General features: G+C 35.1%; 1 protein-coding gene across 4 annotated transcripts in view; it reads right to left on the bottom strand.

Moving 5' to 3' along the window:
• The window catches only part of DLG2 (discs large MAGUK scaffold protein 2), a 2,113,447-nt gene that overhangs the window by 1,556,311 nt on the left and 536,314 nt on the right, over window positions 1–20,822 (bottom strand). For all 4 annotated transcript variants that reach the window (XM_078433028.2, XM_078433029.2, XM_078433030.2 and 1 more), the window contains one exon: window positions 4,487–4,561. In XM_078433028.2, coding sequence (XP_078289154.1) covers window positions 4,487–4,561 — 75 coding nt within the window. The remainder of the gene's footprint in view (window positions 1–4,486; window positions 4,562–20,822) is intronic.

The following is a 20,822-nucleotide window of genomic DNA, read 5'->3' on the forward strand; positions in this document are numbered from 1 at the left end:
GTAGTCAGAATCCAGTGTTCTAATTTGCAAATGTTTACATGGTTTTTGAAAATACCTCACATATCTATTTATGGGTGGTGAATATTATATAACTGTGTAACTATATATATACATATATATAAATATATATGTATAACAATATCCACGATAATCTCTATAATAGCAGGAGCTTTATTTTTAACTTTTAGAAACTCCTCTCATTGCATTATTTTTTAATTTCCAACAACCAAGTATGCAAACATGCAGAGAAAGTGATTTTTCTGGACAAATCATGCATATATATATGTCATACTCTAAATAATAACATTACACATTACAGCCATTTTTAAAAGTTTTTATTTATTTATTTTTGAGAGAGACAGAGAAAGGGAGAGTGTGTATGCATGAGTGGGGGAGGGGTAGAGAGAGAGAGAGAATCCCAAGCAGGCTCAACACGAGGCTCAATCTCACAACGCGCGATAGTGACCTGAGCTGAAATCAAGTGGTGGACACTTAACCGACTGAGCCACCCAGGCACCCCTACAGTCATTTCTAAGTAATACCCAGTAACTAAGGATTGTGTCTGGGACATTCCTGAAAGTGATCAAATCCATGCATACATACACCACAGCCATACTGAATAGTCCAGGGACATATGCCCTGAAACACAGCTGCCACTCAAGCCTTCTGCAGCTGGTCAAGTCTAAGGTTCTTTGTTTCCAAGTGCCAGAAACTAATTCTTAGCCTAGTTCACTCCAGATTCAGAGATCTGCCTGTTTTCACCAGAGTCCCAGAGTCTGTGGGTCTCTTCTCATTTGCTTGTAAGTGGTAGGATCAGGTAACCACTGTGTTCATATTCACATGCCCATACAACCCAACTAAATGTAAAGTGTAGAGGTGAAGAAGGATATCATTTTAAGTGCTTAATGCAGCCATACAGGAGAGACAAATAAAAAATAAAACTGTCATACTTCTTGCTAGGGAAGATATTTCATTGTTATTCAAAAAATATAAATATGTCCATGTTTCTGTATAATTACTGAGGGTGAAATTTCTATTCATCTTGAACCCTAATTTGTACAAGTGTAGTCTTGGCTAAAAGGAAAAGTCTTTAAAATACCTCTTGGTTCCATTGTTACAGAGGTGTGGAGTGCCAAAAAAGAGAGCATCTAGGAAGAGCCTGAGCAAATAGTAATAGAGGCCATTTTCAAGGCAATATGGAGCTGGTGACAGGCATTTGCAGAGCAATTTGCAGAGAGAAGCATTCTTAGGAAAACCAATGATAAAAGCTTTGCACTTAATATGAACCTGGGGCAAATGCACACACAGAGACCAAGACGTTTTTGAAAAAAGTAATAAAGCTCAATTATAAGGATACAATCATTACAGAGCAAAACACCAAGGAACAAGAATAGAGCACTGGGGAGAAAAATGTAAGAAACAATCAACTGAAGCTAAAAAATGCACGAAGATAACAGACTATCTATTTATTATGAATGTATGTGTTAATTTATTTATAACCTGTTTCAGTCAATGAAGGATTTGAGGCAACAAAACATTCTCTTAAATACATGAGGCTAAGATTTCTCTATTTCCTGAGAGAGGAGAAAATGGAAATTAATACCAGAACAATTTTATATATATGAAGTCTTTTGTTACATAAATATGCTTATGCTAGCTATATAGTTAACTGTTCAGATTTCTCATTCTATATGTGGATTAAGTCATTAGCAAACTATCCTTTGTTGATTTTTCATGTAGCCAAGTGTAGTATATAATCAGATCTTTGTAACAAATATAGACTATTTCTTTTGCTAAATAGACTATTGGAAATTATCAAAATCTCAGTGTTCTGAGTGCTCCTTTCTGTGTGAGACTACCACTCACTATATTAACTCTAGTGGGAGCCTCAGAAGTGTTGCCAATAGGGGTATTTGTCAAGGTGTTTTTTCCCCCTCTTTGGTTGCAAACAAGTAAAAAAAAAAACTTTAAAGTCCCAAAATAAACAAAATATGACAAAACAAGATCTGGAGTAATTTAGGGGGAAATGTAACTTATTGATTGGGACCTTTTCACAAAATCAAAGAGAGATTTGACCCCAGAAGGACAGATATAGAGCAGCTATACGGATCTTAGCTACGGAGGTTCACAGATTATTTTTCAAACTATTGTCATTCATATCATTCAATACTGCTGGCTACCAATTTAGTATCTCTCTCTAGTACAAATTCCAAATTCCCAGGAGAGAGACTCCCACTGGCCCAGCTGAGATGTGATATTTACCCCTAGATCAGTCAGGCATGGCCAGGAACAGACTCACATAGCCCAAACATGACCACTAAAAGCCCACCTTTGTGAACTGGGGTTACTCACAGAGAAAACAGAATCGTTATGGGTCATTACTCCTCTAGAATCTGCCCCACTGGGAGATGTAATTAGTTTTAAATAAACAGCAAAGGAAATCTATGAAACCAACAGCTCTTAATTCCATAGCAGAAGCAAGGAAAAACTTCTTTCTGATGTTCTCCCCAGAGAATTGAGAATCAGACTATTTGGCATTTCTGACTTGTGATCTTCAGGAAGGGTCTTAAATGGAGTCATCTATTTAGTCACAAATGTCCTATAACAGAAAGACCTCATCTGGCATTCCAAGATCCTACAGGGTCCAACTCCAAGATAATAGTGAAAGATAGATTATTTTTAATAATCCAAAAGACAGAATTCTAATAATGGACTTACTTGCAATAAGACTGCACAAATAAGTGAAATGTCAAATTTCTTTTATTTGGTGCTGAAATTATCAGTGAGGTAGAGGATCAGCTTTCTTATTGGTGTTACATATGAATTATCTTTGATAAAATGGGCATAGTCTCTTATTTATCTTTGTACCTCCAGAAACTGACATGGTCCCTGACACAGCTGAATCAAACTACTAAATTTTGTCTAGTTTGAAACAAAATTCTTCAAAATACATACTGAATGGTACTCTGTGAAGGAAAACTGTAAAATGACCCTTGAAGGTAAGAAATGGAAACCATGTACCTTAGAAGGTAAAATACTATAATTATCCTTCTTCACCAACAAATGTAAAAGTTGTAGATAATTTAATAACATTTACTAAATGTTGAATAGCCCTGCCTTGAACCTGTTATTAAAGAGCACTTTCCATATACCAGGGATTTACCTAGGTGTAGGTATACTAGGACCCTGAGTAGCACACAGTCTCTTTGGTGCAATAGACATATAAACCAGTAATCATGAGACAATATCATCAGGGATACAATAAAAGGAGTGACACCTAAAGAAAGAGAATTATTAAAACTCATCCTTTTCCTGGCATCAGCAGAGTCCCTAAGCACACACTCCCCTCTGACCATCTGCTCACAAAAGTGTGACATTTTTATTCTCCAAGTCTCCAGCAAGTCTGGGCTGCCTCCGCACTGCAGGAATGCCTCCAAAATTTTGCATCATCATCTCTCCTTCATTAAAAGTGATCCCACTTTCTCCTCCTTCCACAAATAAACAAAAACAAGGAAAGAGTCTTCATGCTCTTACAAATCTGAATGAAAAGTAGGCTCCTGCAAGCCTACTGCCTTAGAAGGCAGGCATAAGTCATGCTATGATAGCCGGCTGCACCTTTCAGGAGCTGGTACCTCAACAATAGATGAGGACATTTAAGAAGTTCCACATATCACATTACATTGCTTGCAAGGTAGGTCCAATGAGGGGAATGACCAAAAAAATAATTTTCAAACTCCTTGTCCCCATCACACACAAATTATTTTATGATAGGCAAACTGTCAGTTACAGCACACACATTTCTCAAAGGAACTACTATCATATCTATCAGGCAATGCACATTTGGAGTGTATCATCCAGATCAGCCACTTTATTCACTTACTTTGTATCACAGTGTAGTAGAATGAGTTCATGAAAGGAGAGTTAGGGTGTCTGGGACTATTCACAGCTTTAGAATTGATGCACTATTCTTACTCCCTTTGCGTTTAAATCTCCCATTGGTAACACAGGGATAATGACATAGTACCTGTTTGTTTCTAAGGCACTTGAAAATTCTCTGATGGAAGATTTCACACAAATGCAGAGACTATTATTATACAAGAAAGACTTGAAAATTGGAAATCTGTGTACTCATCACTATTAAACAGTGAACACAACAATGACAGAAAAGCATCCTTCTCTAAAGAATCTAAAATCAAGTATTGCTGAATATGCAGCTACTGAAAAAAAAACACATGTGCAAATATATTCATTTTAATGACTATCCAAATCTAAATCATCAATAACCCATTTAAATAAATCTTTTGCAAATTATCCTGACTCCAAAAAATGCATAAATCCCTAATCACAGGTATTTATTATAATACAGAGCTTTCTGAAAGTACATTCTCCTTTCTAGAATTTCAGAAAGGATTCTAGCCCATTCCACTAAAGTTGTTCCAAAATATAAAAATAGTTCTTTAGCCAATTTTGAAATAATCAAACTTACAGTACAGTGGTGGACAGGCATCCAAGCAGGGGCTTCCACTGAACAGTTCTGGGCTGGGCATTTGCCTTGGTTTTGCTGAAAATAAGTAAAATTGATGTTATGTTTTATATATTATGTGCAGAAATATATACAAGCTGACATGTTTATCATCACGGTGTTTATTACCTTATTTACAAGTATAGGAGAAGCCTTTGAGGATGATTTTTTGGTGCAGTGCTGCAGAAAACTAGGTATGTAATTTCTCCTCTTATCAAGACATAAGAAATTATCTTTTGCTGTTGTTCATATTACTCTACGGACTGGGTTTTTGGCACCAGGCTTCTTCAGCAGCTGGCCTTACAGGCCCCAGTGGGAACCATGTGAGAACTCAGAAGTAAAACTTGTCTCCTCTCTTCTAGGCTCTCAGACAACAATGATACTTGCTGTACCCATTCAAGATCACATCCATTAAGGTACAGATAGACTCATTTACTTGTCTCCCCTTCCAGACTGTGAGCTAGTGGTGTTGATTCTCCCTGGGGCATTTCATAGAACCCCAGGATGTAGAGCTATATAGAACAGATCTTAGAGGTCTTTCTTGTCACATCAGAAAATGAGATGCAAAGAAATGAAACAAGGAACACAGAGATTTGACATTGTAAGGCATTTGCCAGGCATTTCTTTTTACATAAGAAATTTATCTCTAGCTGACCTATTCTTTTGTTGTAACTCCTATAAATTCATTTCTAATTGGCTTTTTAGAAAGAATGAAGCTCTTCCCTTTAAGTAACAATACTGCTTCATCCCTATAATAATGAGAACTCATAAGGGTTAAAAAAGGGAAGGGGGCGATTCAAATAAAACATCGCTTACCTTTTATTTACTTTATTCTATACTCCACTATAATATAAACATACTAATAATAATGCTAGCAATAATCATAAAAAAATATAGCTCTGATTTATTGAGCTAGTAAATATGCTAAAGATTGTTCTAGACCCATTGTATTATCACTAGTCATCACAACAAATATGGATAGAAATGTTAGTATTCCCATTCTACAGGGGAGTAAACTGAGGCTCAGAGACAGTAAGCAACTTGCCTAAAAGCTACCCTAGCAGAAAGCAGCATAGCTCAGATTACATCAAGAATCTGACTGACTCTTGTGCACATGTATCCACCCTCTATGAGAAGATATCTCTTGTATTTTTCAATTTCTACCCAATTAATGGGGCTTAAGACATGTCATCAGCTAATGCAATTCCACATTATCAATGATCCTAATATGTCTTATTTAACTGGAATAAAATATTAAATTCAACACTTGTGCTAAAAATTATTTTTTGTGATTTGTAAGCTTTTTAGAACAACCTTTATTTAGGTGATCTATTTTTAAGGCATCACTAAACTCTGAAGTGCTGTTTGAGTGATTATTGATAAAGCCACCACAAAAATACACTTAGATCATCAATATCCATGCTCAGTTTTCTTATTTAGATCAAAATATGACATATAGTATCAACAGGGTACATAAAGTAAACTTGACTAGTGTCAGATGACCACAGTTTGAAGCTAAGCTCAACCATGTACTTGCTGCCAAGAGATGTGCTGAGTCTTGGTAGTCACATATTTAAAACAGTGTTAGTATCTTGCCTTGTTCATACAAATATTATTAGACGATAGATATAGATTCACCTCAGACCATTACCACAATTTGCAAGAACACACAAAGTAACAGGGAAATTTTATTTTCCTTTTCTGATAGCTTAAGCCAGATAAATAAATATAATTTATCTACATATGAGGTTAAGCTTTTTGAAATTCTAAAATTCTATTTAAAATGCTAATTATTATTATTTATAATTATTAGAATTCATTACAAACAATATTAATGGTGAGGAATATCTCTTTTATAATAATTTATAATTGTTATCATTAGTAGTAGTAATAAGCTTGTTTTGTATCTAGATAATGTTTATCTGTAAGGAGCACATGGCAAAGAGGCAAATAATAATTGAGCTATGCCTGGGTGGGGGAATATAAGTACTCATAAAGTGTGATGTGGGCATAAATAAAGAGGGTTTGAGCTTTTATGGATGCACAGCATAAAGATGGAAATCTGTGTCTCTCTGACTCCATTACTACATGCGCTTTGGATCCTAAGGCCTTCCCATCAGTGTTTTTTTTTTTTTTAATTTTTTTAATGTTTATTTATTTTTGAGAGAGAGAGACAGAGACAGAGCATGAATGGGCAAGGGGCAGAGAGAGAGGAAGACACAGAATCCGAAGCAGGCTCCAGGCTCTGAGCTGTCAGCACAGAGCCCAATGTGGGGCTCAAACTCAGGAACCTTGAGATCACGACCTAAGCTGAAGTTGGACATTTAACCAACTGAGCCACCGAGGCTCCCCACCATTAGTACTTTAATGGAGCAGATTAACAGTATAATTATACAGGGCAGACACATGAAAAGGCCTACTGAAGACAGAGGCCACATGGACATAAATTATTATGCATAGTGTGTGACCAGAAAAAAATTCAATCAGAATATGTCAGAATCTTGGATTTCATTAGGGTTCCCATTAATCCATCTGTGAAACCTGGGGAAAGTTACTTTAAAACTTTAAATCTCACTTTTCTTATGTATAAAATAAGAAGATTTCATTATACCAAATTCAGTGTGGAGAGAAGAAGTGTCATTTACCCATGGATCTTTTCCAAACTTCACATTCTTTCCAAGATTTTAATATGTTCCCTATTCCAAAGGGGTGCACCCTCCAGTTGAAACCCCCTATCGTTCTGATCTACCGTTTACCATAAAATATAATTATTCTTCTGTGAGTTTGAGATATAACAAAGGTTGAGAACAGTCAGTAGAGATGGCCTCACAAGAGCTTTCAACTCAAGTTTGTTTATTGAAAGGCCTAACCTTAGGTTTTTCCTAAACCTTCCTTCCATCTACTTTTTTTTTAACTTACATCTAAATTAGATAGCATATAATGCAACAATGATTTCAGGAGTAGATTCCTTAATGCCCCTTACCCATTTAGCCCATCCTCCCTCCCATAACCACTCCAGTAACCCTCTGTTTGTTCTCCATATTTAAGAGTCTCCTATGTTTTGTCCCCCCTCCCTGTTTTTATATTACTTATGCTTCCTTCCCTTGTGTTCATCTTTTCTGTTTCTTAAAGTTCTCATATGAGTGAAGTCATATGATATTTATCTTTCTCTGACTAATTTCACTTAGCATAATACACTCTAGTCCTTCCATCAACTTTTAAAGAAGACAAGACCTAACAAGGGTCAATGGAACTTCCACAGTAGTTGAAGTAAAGGGTTGAATTTTTTTTCCTTACAAGTTTGTATTCTCCTTCTTCAATATTGTTGCTAACATTTAATGTGGGCACAGTGGTCAGAAGAGCTTGGGGGTACCACCTACTTGACAGATCCCCACCCCTTACAGGTCACCTAGAAACATAACAAATACTAAGGGAAAGGACACCCTCAAACCTACCTTTAAGTTAATTCTTTTTTTTTTAATGTTTATGTATTTTTGAGAGAGAGAGAGTGCAAGCCAGAGAGGGGCAGAAAGAGAGGGAGACACAGAATCCAAAGCAGGCTCCAGGCTCAGAGCCAGAGGCAGGGCTCAAACTCACAAACTGTGAGATCATGACCTGAGCCAAAGTCGGACATCCAATGAACTGAGCCACCAGGGTGCCCCAACCTTTAAGTTAATTCTTAAGAAGGCAAAAATCCAGAGAGAATGTTAGAATTCCCCAAGGGGCCAGCCCAGCTCTCCAAGCAAGATTTTAAGAAGAAAGTTGGTGACAAATTATCTTAAAGACAGAGCTTTCATTTCTCCTGCTCTTCCATCCATCTACCCTGGATATTCATACCTACCCACAGATCACTGATATATGATTTGATCAGGATTCTAGGATCTGCAATGCTAACCCTGGAAAACATGTTCTCTAAAGAGACAAAACTAGCAGTGGGTTTTGGTCTTTTAAAAACACTGTGCTGTTTAGACAGGTTGATGTTTTCAAGGCTCTCATCTTCCTTGGTTGTCTTTTCCAGACTATAATATCTTGACATATTTCAATCTGGAATATCCGGAACAAATGAGCCAAGTACACTGGACAATTACTGCTCAGATTGATTATATAAATATATAACTACAGAGAATTTGAATAGTGACATACACTTGACAAAGAAAACTCTAAAGATTTTCTACCCAATGCATCCCATCCTCTGAAAGAGTGAGGATTTTTCTGAATATGAGGGGCTTGCATATGTCTGTTAGAGTGCTTTGGAGTATACAAAGTACCTATATAGATATTTCAGTCATTTAATCCTCCGAACAAGTTTGTGTGTGGCAGGGCAAGAACTGATTCATCCAAATAAAAATTTGACCTAAATGCTTCATTCAAAACAGCATGTTCTTCTGAAAGCAGAGAACAAGCTGAAAGGTTTTATTGTTATAGTCACAGTGAAATGATTCTTGCAATCATAGGGCTTTTTTTCTGGATTGAGAAGTGTCTCATAAGTTACTGTACAATATTTATTCATTAATTTATCCAACCATTCATTTATCAAATATCTATTGCATGGAAGACACCATGCTAGCTATATAGAGAGACATAAAATTTAGAAATTTCAAAATTTAAATATTCTTTCTCCAAAGAGATCCCAAACTTTTAGGAGATATAATACAGCATGTTACATGTAAAACAGGGTTGGGGTGCCTGGATGGCTCTGTCAGTTGAGCATCTGACTCTTGATTTTGGCTCAGGTCATGGTCCCAGGATCCTGGGATCAAACCTCGAGTTGGGCTCTTTGCTAAGGGTAGTGCAGCCTGCTTGAGATTCATTCATTCTCTCTCTCTTTCTTTCTCTCTCTCTCTCTCTCTCTCTCTCTCTCTCTCTCTCTCTCTCTTTATGCCCCTCTCTCTCACTCATGTTCTCTCTCTCTCTAAAAAATAAAAATTAAAAAATTAAATATAAACATGTTTTAAAAAGAAAACAGGGTTAAATATTAGGATAATTCATTCATTCATTTAGTTGCTCGATATTCAATGAGAAATTATTATGTGTCAGCTACTGTATTAGGAGTAAGGGATATACCAAGACTCAGTCTCTGTCTAAAAAATGTTCTGAGTCTAAGGAAAAAAATGACCTCATAAGCATGCAATTATGAAGAAATATTTATATGACACAACTAAAACATGACATGGGCCAATCAAAAAGATCAATCTCACCCATTTGGGGGGCAGGAATAATGGATGAGAAAGGGTTATGAAAAACTGTGCAGAGAAATTCAGGATAAAGGGAAGAGTACTGAACTCTGACTGGGTAAATAAGGAAGACTTTTATAGAAGAGACACTTCAGTTTTCCAATAAAGCTTTTAGGAGGGGAAAGAATGAGTAGATGGCCTTTGAGATAAAGTGCACCACGTATCATCTGATAGTGTTGAATCAGGGTATTCGAGGACTTGGTCAGGAAGCCCCTTAACTCTTGGCCTCAGAAACATAGGATTGAAGAGAAAGAACTATTCTATGCTACACAGACAGCTGACTTCTGCCTTTCCCCTCATTCATCTCTATTTAACAGTGAGTGCATGGACAACAGGGTGTGGGACAAATAAGTTCCATGAAGGAGTGGACAGACCTAGATGGATCCAGTCCTGATCTTATATAAAACACAGGAGGATTTCCCGAGTAGAGTATTTGGAAAAGTACTTGAGGTGTCTCTCATCTTTTTTAAAACTCTCAGGTGCTTGATGGAAAAGGAAACAGACATGGAAACATGATGCCCAAAGGGCAAAACTAAGTGGCTTTTTGCATGGCAGAACTATAATGACATGTAATAATTTTTGTGCAAATGGACTGTGAACTGTAAGGTACTTTATAAATGTGATGAGTAATTCTATTTAAAGTATTAATTATTATAAACAAATTATTTACAAAATTGATAGAAAAGACATTTTCTGACTTGTAATTCAATATATGCTCCAGTACACCAAGAGTTAAGGGAATTTTCAAAAAGAGTTGAAAAAACACCCCACAAAACTCCCAGGATGCCTCCAAATAGTATGTGTGTGTGTGTGTGTGTGTGTGTGTGTGTGTGTATGATTCAATTTATATATATAATGTATATACATAGACATATAATGTATATATATATATACATTATATATATAAATAATTTACTTGAGCAAATAAATGTTTTTATCCAATTCTTTTCCTTATTTGCCATAAAGATGTGCAATTTTAGAGTAAGTTGTTAAAGAAAAGGAGAAAATCAAATTTTCCCAGGCAGAAAAGTACAGTATAGATACACAATGTTATATTGGTAGTCTTGTGTAAGACATCAAGATATGATAAAACTGAGATTCCAAAGGAGGTGCTTTAGTTTCAAAGGAAATTACCAAGAACTACTTTCAAGTCTCTGAACCCTTATCTATGATGAGGTTATGGAAGGGTTATGTGTTCAGAGGTTTCTAAAGGGATTTATTTGCAGAAGGACTGGGGTAGGGGATCTTATTTTCACTTAAATTAGTAAATGAGGCTTTAGTGGGCCTATACCTAGAGTTGATACAACCTCCTGGAATTTGGGAGGTTATACTTGGATATGACTCCCACCTGAAAAATTTAATGAGCAAGAGAACATGGCAAATTGGTTATCGCCTCAGGAGAAGTGGCTTCATTTGGGCCAGCCTGCACTTCCAGAGTTTGTCAAGGCAAAAAAAAAAAAAAAGCCATCCTGGAGCCATTATGATGCCTGCCAAGACAACCCTTTGTGTGGGTGCACTGCTGAAAAACCTGGGGCTAAAGAAATACATCATCCACATTACAGAAGATTTAGTCAAAGAGACCCAGAAGGGAAAAATCCCCACGACCCACAACAGTGCTCATGAAAGATAGGATCTAGAGCTAGACTGCCTGGGTTAAAATCCCAGAACAACCTTTTCCTGGCAAGGTGACACTGGGCAAATTGCTTAGCCTCCCTTTGCTTCAGTTATGAAGATTAAAGGAATTAATACAAGAACTTAGAACTATTTCTATACGTAATCAGCACTATGAAAATGTCAGCTATTTTCTTTGTATTTGTTATTATTATCTTTATTACTACATGTCAGTTTCAGAGAGCAAAACGTATAATAATCTCAGTCCAATAAGAACTTTCTGCTTTCTTATTTTTACTTCTCTCTCATGTTCCAAACCTGGAAGGATGAATTACCAACTAGCAAATGGAGAAGAAGAAAAGAAAAGGCTACAGGATCCTTTCTTATCTGAAAAGATATATATATATATATATATATCGCTATACTATACTATATAGTAGGAAAGAGAAAACTTTCATCTGGAAAAGTGTTCACAGTTACAATTAATGTTTGGACCTGGACAATTTAAATTACTAAATTGAAACTGTATTTGTTATTTTAAGTGATTGCATGACTTTTAGTTCCTTGCACGTAACTGGAAATTCATAAAAAGTCATGGGACTACCCAAGTTTTCATCTAGACAACAGGGTAGAGATTACTGACACTAAGAAATATTAGGCAAAAAACGGGGAGCCATTACGTGGCTTCTATCATTACATCCCATTAACCCTGTTTGTTCAATGTATCACTTATAGATACAAAACATATTCAAGTTTACTGTTAACCTTTTTGTTCCATTTTGTACATAATTCCTGATAATTCTTCATTACAATGACTTCATCCCTTTCTGGGCTTGTCTTTCTACTTGCTTTCTTTTATTTTCTCAGGTTTCAAAGATGTTTAAAATAAGGTGGCCTAATTTGTTTCTGAGGAAATCCTTACTAAGACTGAAGCCATGCTGAGGAGTCATACATTTGCCTCTTCTGTAAATGAAAATGCTGCTGACCCATTCTTTATAGGATGCTGAGCATAATAATATAGTGTGTGATAGCAGTGCTGAGTCACATTCATGCTTTCCAAAATCCCTTGTGACTCCAGTCAGGCATTTGCCCAGGTTAACAAAGGTGCAATCTGTGGCTAAAAGGATTAAACCCTCTATGCTAAAATAATATTTTAGCCAGCTGGCTACCTGGATAAATCAACTCCGACGAGTGAGATAGGCTCTGAATTCTCAGGCTGGTGACATTTAAAGATTTATTATACATGCTGACTTTTGTAACTTGACATTGCATGGTATCAATCTAGGGCCCAAGGACTTAGATTCAGAAGGTATTTTCTATATGTATAATAAAATAATATTTATTGAGAACCTATTAGATGCCAGGCATTTGACATGTGTTGTTAGTCCATTCTGTTATCACATTAACCATCAAAGGCTATAGAGAAAGGTATTTAATACTGTTAGGATGTTAAGAATCCTCTTGACCTGGGTTAGAATGCCAGTTTTCACTTTCTGGATCTGAAACTTTAAATCTGTTCCTCAGTCTCTGTGAGTTTTGGTTTCCTCATCTGTAAATTGGAGAGAAAAATCCCCAATTTAAAGGATTATTATAAAGATTATATAAGATTTAGCCCAGGGTTCTAGTACATATTCTAATAGTTTTAAGATAAATATATTTATATTGTGTAAATATTAATATTTATCTTATTGGGGAATCTGGGTGTCTCTGTCAGTTAAATGTCCAACTCTTGATTTCAGCTCAGGTCATGATCTCATGGTTCTTGAGTTCAAGCCCCGTTGTTGGGCTCTGCAGTAAGCCTGAAGCCTGCTGGGGATTCTTTCTGGCTCTCTCTCTGCCCCTCCCCCACTCATGCTTGCACTCACTCTCTCTCTCTCTCAAAATAACTAAACTTTACATATATATATATATATACACACATATATATACATATATATGTGTGTATATATATATATATACATATATATGTGTATATATATATATATATATATACACACACACACATATATATTTATCTTATCAATCAGGGATTAATTAGGTCCTCTAAGTCTATTTTCTCACCTCTGAGTATAAAATAATAATATTTACCTCACACAATCATTATGAAAATTAAATGAGAAAAAATATAAGAAAGTACTTAGCAAACATCAGGAATTTTAAATGTAAATTTTAAATCTAAGTTGAATATCTGAAATAGTGTAATTTTAAATGACTAAATTTGGGAGTCAGAAATTGACTCTGCAGTCTGGGATCACATACTTGAAATCATTGCTCAAGAAACAATTCTAAAAAGTGTATTATCATATTTTAGCACTTTGTGGAAGCATGTCCCAATATTCCCTGAAGCTCTAGAAGTCTTTGGAAGTTGAATTATTGCTGTGCAGAGTTAGATATGATAGAATAATTTAAGCCTCTAAATATAAGATTAAAACCATAGTCTTGCAAAATACTTTGAATATCATTAATATTTACACGTTGTCTCTACATCCTATTGACACAAGAAGACAAGAAGAAAGGACTACAATCATATCTTCCTCCTTGCAAGAAACAAACTTTGGATGTTATGCACTACTATAGTCAAAGAATATTCTTCATTGACAGATCTTATCTATTTTAAACTACAAACTCTTATGGAAACAAAGCTTGCGATTTTTAAAATAAACTGCATTTTTCTTTCTGACACATTTTTAGGCTCATCCGTAAAAAATACCTCCCTTGAATTAACACTTAATAAAATATATCTAAAATTTCAGGTTCACAAAATAAGGTCCATACTTTGAGGAAAGAAATGCCATTCAGAAACAAGATCAAAGCAATTCATTTCTATTCTCACTGCTACCATAGAGACAAAGAAAAAAAAGTAAAGGGTTTTAGCCTACTTAATTCTTCCTGAAATTTATAATTAACTACATGGGAAAGGGGACAATTACCATATTTCTAAAGAATAAAGGATTAAAAAAGTTGAGCTTTTGATAAGACATAATTACAACCTATTAAATATGCAATTCATATCAATTTGTTCTTATAATCTTCTTGAGTTTCAAAAAATGCATATACATTGGACAGTGTTTTCTGAAAAATACACATGGAATGTCATCAGTTTAAAGGAACACAGTGCTCTCTTATAGAGATGTTTCTCAGATAATTAAAATTCTGGCAAAACTTAATACAAAGGAAAGAGGATCAGTTGATATTATTTTTGTATGTGCCTTGTCTTCCTGACACCTATGAATATATGTTTTTGGACAAATGTTAATCAAGAAAGTGCAGGCTTTTGTAGATCAGGTGCCATAGCCAACATCAAGCAGTCAGCCAGGAAGAACTAGCAATTAGACCTGTCCTCGATTTAAATAGAACTTCAGATTGCTGACTAAATTACATGTGTATTACTTCAGGACAGTTTTATTTTAAAGGACTAGCAAGAAAGAACTGTAGTTTGAAATCATAGGAGATTCGTAACAAAGACTGGGAAGAAGGATTAGTTTTGCTAAAAATACATGGTTTTATTTATGGTGTCGTTAGCAAATGATTTTCAGCAAGATACTTAGAACCCCTTTTCACCTTTTCTAATTAGGACTGTATTTGAAAATAAATAATTTATGTTATTGTGTGATATCATAAATACAACATGATAAATTATATACCTCTTTGTAAAAACATAAAATACAGGAAGAGTACTTTTTTTTAAATTAACACTTTTTGAACTATGTTTTATGCAGCAACCAAAATTCCTACTGGTGGAGATAATAAATGGTGTGATTCATACCTTAAAATTTGACTTTTGGATATCCCTTTTTTTTTTTTTTTTTTTTGGAAATGTGAGTAAGTGGTCTTCAGGGAGAATATTACTGACTATAATGTTACTTTTAAAAGTGATACATTTGATTATTTTGAGGCATTCTGTCTAAGGGTCTCAGAATAATTTTAAGGAAATATTTGAAGGGCTTAAAATTTTTAACTCAGATCTCAACTACAGAATACCATAACATCCATTTGGGACCCCTTTTCCATAATGCTGTGTTATCTGTGGTTAGTTGGACAAATTCCATGTAATAATCATTAGTACAGTTTTTTTTTTCCTTGTGGAGGTTATTTGGGGTAACACCAGTCAATGGTACTGATATACTTTGTTCTCAAAATGTAAAACAATGTAAAAAAAACAAAACCAAAAGCAAATAGAATTGCTATGAATTCACTTTCCTTTCCTAGGCAAGTTTGTATCTTGAAAGCTGATTGCAATATAATTCATCCTGCTTTGGGGAAAAAAAAATTTAAAAATCTCTTTCAATTCTTTAATTCTTCAATTCATTCATGACCTAATAATTTAGGACACTAAAGTCATTTTTAAAATTTTCTATTGTATAGCTTTCTATTAATGTTTTTATAGTAAAAAATATACTGTATGAAAAAATTCTATACCTTTATAATATATGTATGTTAAATATATTATATACATGTTGTAAAGTCAACTAATTTTCTCTAAAACAAGATTAAGTATCATATTATATAAAATCTCTATGAAATTAATGGACATGAGTTGGCATTATTTTACCAATCTGAAAACCTGATCTGACTGCTTTAGCTCTTATTTAATAAAAAGTGCCATTGACTTATAAGTATTTTTATGCTTGAATTTTAGAAGTTTACATGATGATCTTTATAGCTGGTTTATCATAGATATGATCCAGTTGCCATTTTTCTCCGTGTGTGTGAGGACTTTTATCTCCTTTAGTCCTTTTCTCTTACATTAAAATGATATTTAAAGTGTCATTTCAGGCCAGCAACCATTCACAGATTAAGTTCACCAATTGCCTATCTGTCAACTGAATAGTCTATCCATCAAAGTACACATTACACATACCTGTGCATATGTGCACACATACACATATAGGTGCATAAGTGTGTGTGTATAAGTTGCAGGAAGGAAGCATTTCATCCTTTCATTCTTAAACACATATTCAACAATGCAATATCTATCAAATGTCTGTTAGATGAAAGAATAAGTCAACACTTAATGGTATACCTATCAGCACCATAATGGCTATTACACAGATACATGGAGAGTCACAGGCTAAGTCTGGTAAGGCAGTTACTTACGTAGTGCTTATGTAGTAAACTGCATTTAAATGAGTCTTAGAGGTCAAGTAGAAGCTTATTAGGTAAGGGTAGAAAGTTGAGAGGCATTCTAGGCATAAAGAAATCAGGTAAAAATGGGAGAAAGGAACTCAGATTATTTGGGGAAACAAATGTGACTGTAGTTCAAATTAAGGCATGAAGGATGATGGAATCTGAGATATGAAAGTTAGGCAAGGGCCCAAACACGAGGCCATGTATATAACACAGAGGCTATGCAAACTTATCCTGCAGGTCAGTGTTCATCAAACTTTAGTGTGCAAAATCAACTAGAGATCCTGCTAAAATGAAGGTTCTGACTCAGTAGTTCTCACATGGGGCTTGAAATTCTGTATATCTAACAAGCTCTGAAGGGATGACATTGTCCCTGATCAACAGGTCACATGTTTAATAATGGAACAGTAGTGAACAGGAAACCCCTAAAAGGTTTTAACCAGAATTGAAACATAAATACAAATTATACATACAACATATACATACACATGTATAAACATATGAGGACTAACGAAGGTCTCGGCAATGTGGAAATGTATAAAGGGTAAGAGGATGGGCAAGGCAAGGAGAATGAATAGGAATTAGGACACATTGGGATTTAGGGAAAAATAAGAGTCAAGATCAAATCCCACTGTTGATAACAATTGAGACAGTGGCATACTATCCATTGAGCAGAGAACAGAGTAGGAGAATGATTTATGTTCAGAGGGCTCCAGAGAATGGAACTTTTCCTGGAACTTCTGACTTAAGTTAACTTAATACGTAAATAAAATTCTAAATTCCAAAGAATTTTTTTCATTTGCTGTCAAACCAATTTTTCACAAAACCTGCTATCCCCTGAAAAGTTAGTTCAAGAACTGAATTATGCACTTATAAACCAAGAAATGGGCATGTGTGGGTAGGTGTTTAGAATAGAGGAATTTGGAGAGAGGGCTATTTTCAAAGGATTTTAAATGTGGTACTAATTTTGAATGCACGCTGGAAGAAAAGGTTAAAACATTTGTCTCTTTCTCTCACAAATAAATGCCTATAAGCCTGGGAAATACTCACTAAAGTCAGAAGAAATTCCATCACCATGACTACATGATAGAAATTTACCACTGGAATAATAACTGGGTAATTGAATTACTGATCTTACTATCAACTTTATCCTTAAATATCAAATTCCTCAAAAAGGAGGAAAAGGAAGAGGATGATGAGAAGGAATAAAAACATCTATAGCTATTTAGCGACTAGATGTTATGTACAGTCGCTATACCAAGCCTTATGTGTATATTTGTACTAGTTGTTCCCTAGAATGCTTTTGTCCCAGGATCTTCACAAAGCTAGTACTTTCAAGTTCCCAGAAATTTTTTCAGAGAGGACATGCCTGTCCACCCCTATCTAGAGTAGTTCTTGTCCCTTTTTACACTCATCCAATTTTCTATATTCCGTTTCTCTGCTTTTTTAATTATAGCACTTATCACTATCTATAATTATGCTTATTATTTTTGTGCCTATTAATGGCCAATCTCCTAGGTCTATAATGTAAGTTCTTTGAGGGCAGGGACATTTGTTCAATTTATTCACTATTATATCTCTACTGCTTACAATACTACCTGACACACAGTATGCACTCAGTAAATATTTGTGGAGGCAATGAATATTGCATTTAATCCTCACAACAACCCTATGAAGTGCTTATTATCACTTCATTTTATAAATACAGAAACTGAGATTTACGTAAATTAAGTAATTTATTCCTGACAACAGAATGACTGACTGATAGAGCAAGAATCAGTCTGACTCCAAAGGCTGTGCTTTCACTATGCTATGCTGTCCCTCTGAGTGATTCAGCGGTGGATGCCAACTGCTGTCGAACTGCCCAATACTTAGCTCTCTGAGAGACCTCAGACATGTCTGGCCAATTTGCCTGGGTCACTGTAATTAGCATAAAATTAGTTCTAATACATATATGAATACAACTCTCATTTTCTCCACCCTACAGTAATGCTATGGGTAATAAAAGATCCCAGCTTACTCAGGATTTCCTCCTCTCTATAATTATAGCCACTCTTTCCATGTATATAGTATTTTATATTTTTCAAATAATTTAACTCATTTGAATCTGCACAATAATCCTGTGAAAGAAATATTGATAAACCAGTATCAGTATCACCATTTCCAACTTGAGAAAAAAGCCTCAGGAAAGGTAAACTGAATTGATTAAAATTACTAAGATTACTAATATAATAAATGCAAACCCAAGTCTATAACTTTACTTTCTGAACCTTGATTCAATGCACACTTCCATATTGCCCTTGGTGAAACATACATAGGCAGTGAGATGGGTTTCTCAAGCAATTATAATCGTGGGTAATTTCCTTTAAGAAAATCTTATCTACAGGGGTGCCTAGCTGGCTTAGTTGATTAAGCATCTGACTTGATTTCAGCTGGGGTCATGATTTCACAAACCAACCATGAAATCAAGCCTCTCATCACATCGGGCTCCATGCTGATGGTATTGAGCCTGCTTGGGATTGTCTCTCTCTCCCTCTCTCTCAGTCTCTCCCCTTCTCTCTCACTCTCTCTCTCAAAAATAAATAAACATTTTTTAAAAAAAAGAAAAATCTTATCTACAAATATGCGGATGAAATAATGGGTACATAATAAAGAGAAGTGATGTATTCTTTTTTTTTATTCAATTTTTTTAATGTTTATTTATTTATTTTGAAAGAGAGACAGACTAGGGGAGGGGTAGATGAATAGGAGAGAGAGAATCCCAAGCAGGCTCTGCACTGTCAGTCAGTACAGAGCCCAACACGGGGCATGATCTCAAGGACTATAAGATCATAACCTGAGCCGAAATCAAGTCATATGCTTAACCAGCTGAGCCATGCAGTCGCCCTATGATATATACTTTTCTAATTTATAAAGAGAGTTATGTGATTTATTTCAGTTTTGAGCACAATGAATGTGTTTAAATATTATTTGATTTGCAAAATTTGATTTGTACTTGTTTGCTTTGCAAACCCACATTTGTCTAAAGACCTTACCTAAAGGTCTTCCAAGGACAATCCTCTCAGACTCCTAGCTCTTCACAGCACATGTGGCTTTTCCTCAAAGTGTTAAAAAAAAAAAAGGACTAATGTTGTGAATAATACCTTGGTAATTAAGTTTGGCAGAAAAGATCATTTACTACAGACATATTAATAAATGGATGGCATGATTCATAAAGTGTTTTTTTCTCATTCTACAAGTTTACTTTCACAGGCTATGGATATGTGTCCAAAACACAGCAAATCTATATCTAATTCTGAGTAATTTTAAACTAACCATTAAGTGAGTGCATTCTTTTTATTTAATTAGGTGTTTTAGGTAGAAAATGAACAAAATCTAAAATATAGTATCAAGAGTATGTTTTGACTAAATAATAACCTTGAAATGATTCAACAAGGGGGTAATGATAGTGGATAGAAGTATAGATATTGATATTAAAGTCAAAAAATATCTGGACTTGAATCCCCACTATGAAGCTGCTCAGCTGTGTAAGTATGCCTCATCTTTAAGATATGGAGGATTTTACTTCATGGGGTTGATCTGAAAAGTGAATGAGTTAATAAAATTCATCAAGTTCCTTCAATGTGCTAGGAAATGTCCCAGACATTATGTATACAAAAATGAGAAAAATAGACGTAGTCTCTTTCCTTGTGGAGCTCTGTCTAGTCAAGAGAGAGACACTGAGAAAACAATCATATAAATCAGTGCATAATTATGAACCATGACAAGCGGAAATATAGGATAATATAAGATAACACCAGGAGTATATAATCTAACTGGGGATTTTAGGAAAGTGAGTGGCATGTACAGTCAGACCTGGAATACAGGTAGGATTTAGATAGGTGGACAGAACCATCTAGACAGAGGAGTAGTAAATGGTAGTCTCCAAAGCAAGAACATGATTGATACCTTCAAAGAATAGAGAGGAGCCACCAAGACCAGTATGCCAATTAGTTTAAAGAAGGCCATAAAATGTAGCATAGACATAAGAATGGTCTGGTTCATGAATTTTTAAGATTCTTGGAATATAAAACACAAGGCAGAGTGATGGAAAATAAGACAGGAAAGGAATTCAGGAGCTAGATCAAAAGAGAATTGTGTACTAAAGTAAGAATTTGGACAACTACTCAACTTGAGTTCAATAGGGTGCTATAGCAGGGCTTCCACTTCAGAGTTACATCATTGAACTTAGGTATTAGATTGATAATTCTGGCTGCTGTATGAAATACTTACTAAAGGAAAATTAGGTTATTATATTAGTGGAATTAATACGCCAAAATGTTTTATGT

This window comes from Panthera onca, chromosome D1 (assembly GCF_046562875.1).
Source record: "Panthera onca isolate mPanOnc1 chromosome D1, mPanOnc1 haplotype 2, whole genome shotgun sequence".
Classification (NCBI taxonomy): Eukaryota; Metazoa; Chordata; class Mammalia; order Carnivora; family Felidae; genus Panthera; species Panthera onca.